Genomic DNA, 6,497 nt, shown 5'->3' with positions numbered 1-6,497 from the left:
TCTTCCTAGAAGCTATGCTAAGGCACATGGAAAATTAGGAGGTGATTTGAGACAGCCAGCATGGCTTCACCAAGTCCTGTCTGACCAACCTAGTGGCATTCTGTGATGCAGTGACCTACAACAGTGGACGTCATCTGTCTGGACCTCTGGCCTTTGACACAGTCCCCCACAACATCCTTCTCTCTAAATTGGAGAGGTATGGATTTGATGGGTGGACTATTTTGTGGAAGAGGAATTGGTTGTTGCAATTGGTTGGATGGTTGCATCCAGAGGGTAGTAGTCAACGGCTCCAGTGTCCAGATGGAGATCAGTGACAAGTGGTGTCCATCAGGAGTCCGTACTGAGGTACTGTTTAATATCTTCATCCATGACATAGACAGTGGGATTGAGTGCACCCTTAGCAAATTTGCAGATGACACCAAGCTGAGTGATGCAGTTGACATGCCTGAGGGACAGGATGCCATCCAGAGGGACCTGGACAATCTCGAGAAGTGGGCTTGTGTGAACCTCATGAGGTTCAACAAGGCCAAGTTGCAGGGTTCTGGCTGGGGGATGAAGGGATTGAGATTAGCCCTGCCGAGGAGGGCTTGGGGGTACTGGTGGATGAAAAGCTGTACGTGACCAACAACGTGCACTCACAGCCCAGAAGGTGAACCACATCCTGCGCCGCATCAAAAGAAGCATGGCCAGCAGGTCAAGGGAGGTGATTCTGCCCCTCTACTCGGCTCTGGTGAGACCCCACCTGGAGTACTGCATCCAGCTCTGGACCCTTCAGCATAGGAAGACATGGACCTATTGCAGCAGGTCCAGAGGAGTGCCACAAAAATGATCAGAGGGCTGGAGCACCTCTCCTATAAGGACAGGCTGAGAGAGTTGGGTTTGTTCAGCCTGGGGAAGAGAAGGCTCCAGGGAGACCATATTACAGCCTTTCAGTACTTAAAGGGGCCTACAGAAAAGATGGGGACTAACTTTTTAGCGGGGCCTGTTGTGATAGGACAAGGGATAATGGCTTTAAGCCAAAAGAGGGAAGATTTTGACTAGATATAAGGAAGACGTTTTTTACAATGAGGGTGGTGAAACACTGGAAGAGGTTGCCCACAGAGGTGGTAGATGCCTCATCCCTGGAAACATTCAAGGTCAGGTTGGATGGGGCTCTGAGCAACCTGATCTTGTTGAAGATGTTCCTACTCATTACAGTGGAAGCTGGACTAGATGACTTTTAAAGGTCCCTTCCAACCCAAACCATTCTATGATTCACTTGTAAAACATGGGGCTTTAGGGGTGCAGTTTGATATTGTAGTTCCCCCTCCAGGGGATCTAGACTTAAAAACCTTGTTTAGCCATTTGATGAGACAGGTAGGAGTGGAGATTAGAGCTTGTGTGCAACTTGAGTGCCATTTTCTTTTCATGTCTTTATTTTCCTTTTTAAGTAAAAGCTTGGCAAGCTTTCTTGCCTCCAGCTTTTTTAAAGCAGATCTGCTTTGGTGAAATCAAATTGCCAGCACACGTAACCTCCCCCACCCGCATGGAAGATGCATCAGTTTTCTCCTAGCAAGAGCACTCGCAGCACTAAGCCACCCAGCGCCTCCAGGGGACACTCTGCAGTATCGCCTACCATTTTCCCAGGCATCTTGAACAACCATTGCTCATTCTGACCTGCCACACTAATGTAATGAAATATGTGGCTTCTTTGCAGGATTGCTAGATGAAACACAGGATCGCTAGATGAAACACAGGATCAGATAAACTTCCTTGCTTTGGTCAGCCAAATTCTGATCAGATGGTTTGCAGTGGCCCAACACATCACTGCTTATCAACACCAGTTTTGCTGGCAAAATCATGGGAAGACACTACATCACTTCCTCACATGTGTTGCCTAGATTGGGCCATCACTGAGCCTCTATAGGGGACAGCCATCCTTGGAACAGCAATGAGTACTCATGACCCCATGTGGCTTTGGCTTGACTGACAGCTACCCAGCGGTGATGGAAACAAATGTTTTCCCTTTAGTTTCTTCAATCTGTGCCTTCCACAATGGTATTTCAAGTTCAGGTGTTTGGCATGGTTAGTTCTGATGTTTAAGTAATTTCGTGTTATTTGCTTTACTAAGATTGTGTAGTGATTGTTGACACACAACTCCCCATCAAATAAATGGTTTGTGAGGGTGGGGAAAAGGGGACTTTCTCCCAGAAGCTCCTGGAACACTTTCTGTTCTAGAGACAAATGCCATACCTTGGTGTTTTTGTTGCCATCTCCTACTTTGCCATACCGGTTTAGAACTTGTTCAGAAATGTTTGTTATGTGATACACACTTGCCGAGGGCAGACTCACTCCACCTAACTTTTTTATGTAGAGCACCGACCCACATCTTAGCCTGCTCTCATCTGACTCAAAGAGAGAAGCAAGACAAGCCTCACATTGCAAGGTGGATGCTAATTGCTCAGCAACGAAGCCTGCAGTGCAGGTGACACTCCGTGCATGCAGTGATAGGTCTGTCAGCGCGTTACTCAGTGCAGAGCCATGCAAAAGAAGGCCTGCACAACAGGGGTGCTTTGTTGCCAATGTCCTCTGATGAGCTGGGTTATACTGAGCACGAACACTGCCAAGGGTTAGATCCCTCCTACCAGACAGGGATATGTCCAAAGAGCTTGTATTGTCTGAGCCACCACTGTGTGGTGAGCCTGGTGCCAGGCTGCAGCTGGCCAGCAGTTTGTGATAAGCAGCCTGAAACACAGTGCAGGTGGGGCTCCCGCTGCTGCCACAGGCTTGCTGGAGAGCCCTAAGAAACATCTCCAGTGGGTCGAGGCTGAAGGCGTAGGTCAGGAGGTGAGAAGGACTGCCTTCTGGACACACATAGTTGGTGTAAAGCCACTTGAGGCTTTCTGCATTGACCAAGAAACTCATAAATCCTAGTTTGCGTTTACTCTTAATAATGTGTCTCCCCATGGAGTCCGTTAAGGTGACAAAGCAGCTCTTGGCCTCATTAAAGACGTGGCTTATTTTGGTGTAATTTCCAGCTAGCAATTTCCTTCTATAGGGAGCTCTGCCATGAAATACATCACACAGACGGCTCATCAAACGCACAAACTTGACAGTACAACTGCAGTTCTGGAATGAGACCAGGCCCAGCTTCTGGAGGTGTTCGAGCGCATCAGCAACAGCCTCGCTGAACAACAGGGTAGCAAGGTTGACCTTCAGGTAGTAATTCTCCTCACTCCCAGATCTACCTGACTTGGGACTGCATGGCTCTAATACCCTCTGCTCCTGCAAAGCTGCCAGCTCCACCACATGCTGCCACTGCATGGTGTCACTGAGCCACTCTATCTTCTGGAAGCACTGCAGAGCATTCCTTATCAGTTGGAGTGCATGGCAAATGTCAAAGAAGTACACGATGCTGTGAGCAGAGCCAGGTGGATGCTGGAAAGTGCACTGAATCCTTTCAGGATCTATCCTGATCCCCAGAGCTCTGGCGGTCTCAGCACTGCGAGCAGTGGCACCTGATGTCACAGCCAGCACTGTGATGCCAATATTGTTCAGCTTATTAATGGTCTGACGAAGCAGCTGAGCAAGTAAGTGGCCAGTTGTGCTGTTCACAAAGAAGTAGCCAAGTGGAGCTGTCCAGGGACTTGAGATGCCGACTGCCATGAGGATTATCACTTCTGAGGCCAGCGGAGCTTCATCAGCGTCAAGGACTCCTGCTCCCAAGTCAACAAAGCCTGTCAGGCGCTGGGTCTCTGGGTCCCACTCCTGCTGCTTCTGCAGGGACATGTCCTGTACCATCAGAGCACAGTAGAGGTAGGCCTGTTCCCCTCTCTCCACCTTTTCCTGAAGGCGGAGAAAAATGTTGCTGCTGAAGCCTGCAGCAGCTTCATTATTAGACAGCCAACTGGAAAAAAAGGAAGGATGTGATTAAGAGATGTGATTCTGAGAAAACTGAAGCACCAATCAGAACCTTTTGCCACTTAGGACATGATGGAGCTATAGAGCAGGCTAAGACACAGAGTATAAAGCAAGCAGCCCTACCTTTCTTAATGCGTATTCTGAGTTTCTTTTCTCACACCCTAGTGATGGGAAGCCAAGCAAAAGTACTGACCATGAAGGGAAGTAACAAAGCATGTTCCTGCCTGTCCAATGTATAGATCAGGAGAACACAAAAGAAAAACATTAAACCAAACACAGAACTGCAAATCAGGCTATGCAAAGGGACATCAACACCAGACCGCTCTCCTTCCAAACTGGCTTTCTCCACACTGTACATCTTAATCCAGTCTGAAAGATGTGAAAGCCTAGGCAACGCATGTGGAATGCTACTCTCCTCTCTGCACTTTCCATCCACTACCTCCTGGTGCCCCTTCGAGCAGATTCTTTGGAGGAAGCTGTGAAACCCCCTCAAGGTTGGCATGGACGATGCGTGTACCTGTTGGGCATCCTCCAACTGCACTACAGGAGTTTGAGACTGAAAACACTGTAGGGGGAGAGTTTCTTCAGCTTTTGTTTTGTGTGGTGTTACAACTTCACTCCTTGTTAATGGGTCTGATAGCACCCCAGGTAGTAAATTCTGAGCCTGCATAACCACTTGCAACAGGTTACACAACTGAGTTATGTGATACAGAAATATCGCCCTTCTATAACTTTGAAACAGACAGTTGTCAATATTAACTAACTTCCCAGTCCTTGTGGGGCAAGGTGAGAAAAACCAAAGCTCTAGTCTAACTGCTGTATGCAATCCTTCACTTTCTCATGGTCCCTTCTCGACTTCTCCCTTTTCCAGGAAACAGTCCCAAAGTTTTCCATATATAGTCCTATCGGTTTTGTTTTACTCTACTGCCACTTTTTCCTGCCCATCTCTTCTCACTCAGTTTTGGCTGTTGGTGGAGCACTGCAGGTGCTGCCTTAACACTGTCTCCTACTGCTTCTTTTTAGATGACATTACTCATATTTGCCCTTCCTTCCACTATTTGGCTCATCCCTCCCCTCTCACAAGTCTACACTGCACATCACAGGACAAAAGCATGTGCCAATGTGGTAAAGCATCTTTGCTTTTTTGTATTCATCCTTCCTCCCCAGTGAACAGTAAAACACATAAACCCTATAGCAGCTGAGGCCCTGAAATGTAGCTTTTTTTCACACTGCTACTTGTCTGGGAATACTTAGCAAACTCCATACTTACTCTAAAATTGCTAATGTGAGGAATGTGTTATTCTCGTGCTGTGACCCACATACATGAACACACACCAGCTCTCTGCGATGAGGGATATCAATATTTCTTGGCACTTGTTTCCCACTCTGCTTCTGTTACTACAACAAAGCAGGGAAAAACTACTACCACTAAATGTTTTCAGGACAGATCTGTTACATCTATTTCTACATGAGTACCTGGAAATACATTATGAATGAATGAATGAATGAATGAAAGAAAACTTGCTTTGTCAGGCTGTAAGGATGAGGGAGAGGAAAAATCTTCCGTAGATAATCATAGGCTTTAGTATGGTAGAGGTGGAGGATACAAGCAAACTGCCTCATTTCTGGAGAGTATTCTGCCATCTGCCTCCAGCTGTGCAACTCACAAGGCAAATCTGCTTAAAAAAACCAAGAGGTCAGCTTTAGTGAAGCAAATAAATAGCTGATAACTTCACAGAGGGATGCATAATACAAACACATTGCAGAATACAGGGCAACAGGGCATCCTCTGGAACCACTCAGTCCTGAAGTCTGGTGTGTACAGTTCAGCAATACTATCACTGTGCATCACCTCTTCCTAGGGACAGGCAGTGGCCAGGGAGTGCATGCCCTACCACACTGTCTGAGGCCAAGTCCCTAACACGTCTTTCCTCATTTTTCCTATCTAATGTCATTCCACAGTTTTGAGTAAAGACTGTTTTACATGTGGGTGCTGCTAAAAAATTGACATAATGGGAGATAAGTCATTAATTTATGGTTCACTGCAATTTGAAATCGCTTCTTCAGTTATATTATAACTGTTAACAGAGCTCACTTCTGGACAGCACAAAAGACAACATTTTCATAGTTAAATACACTCTGTTCTTGAGCCATCTGTCAGCTAAATAGTGGCATGATTTGATTTTACAGCCTTGGTTACAGGCCTGACCTGAGCACTGTAGCCAACCTTGAATAATTGAATTTTTTTTCCGGGAGATTTTAATTCTTTGCAGGATTGCTTGTTGCATTCCAGACCTACAAATTGCAAAGCCTTTGTGCTATAGCATTGGACGTAGGAGTCCAACGATCGGGGATTACTGATACCATAAAGTCAAACACATACATAAAACTGGGAAGGGAGTACAGACCCTGAAGCACTCTGCCTTAGCAAACGCCCCCAGCAGTACCTGAAAACTGGGCCTGCAGCAAACTCAGGGTTTCCTCAGAAAGCTGCTGCTTCTCCACCAGCTCCCGAAGGATGTTCGCCACCGTTCTGCGCCGGTGCGGCGGGGTGCATCTCCCGGCCACAGGGAGCTGCTGCTGCGGGGTCTCCGGCG

General features: G+C 47.0%; 1 protein-coding gene across 1 annotated transcript in view; it reads right to left on the bottom strand.

Moving 5' to 3' along the window:
* Positions 1-1,721: 1,721 nt before the first annotated feature.
* Positions 1,722-6,497, bottom strand: part of THAP9 (THAP domain containing 9) — a 6,905-nt gene continuing 2,129 nt past the window's right edge. Inside the window, exons 2-5 of the mRNA XM_009887559.1 lie at positions 6,348-6,489; positions 5,445-5,576; positions 2,625-3,905; positions 1,722-1,828 (exon numbers count right to left, since the gene is read on the bottom strand). Of these exons, the coding sequence (XP_009885861.1) occupies positions 1,722-1,828; positions 2,625-3,905; positions 5,445-5,576; positions 6,348-6,489 (1,662 nt within the window). The remainder of the gene's footprint in view (positions 1,829-2,624; positions 3,906-5,444; positions 5,577-6,347; positions 6,490-6,497) is intronic.

Source organism: Charadrius vociferus, unplaced genomic scaffold (genome assembly GCF_000708025.1).
Source record: "Charadrius vociferus isolate BGI_N301 unplaced genomic scaffold, ASM70802v2 scaffold896, whole genome shotgun sequence".
Classification (NCBI taxonomy): domain Eukaryota; kingdom Metazoa; phylum Chordata; class Aves; order Charadriiformes; family Charadriidae; genus Charadrius; species Charadrius vociferus.
This window is presented reverse-complemented; position numbering and strand designations above follow the sequence as displayed.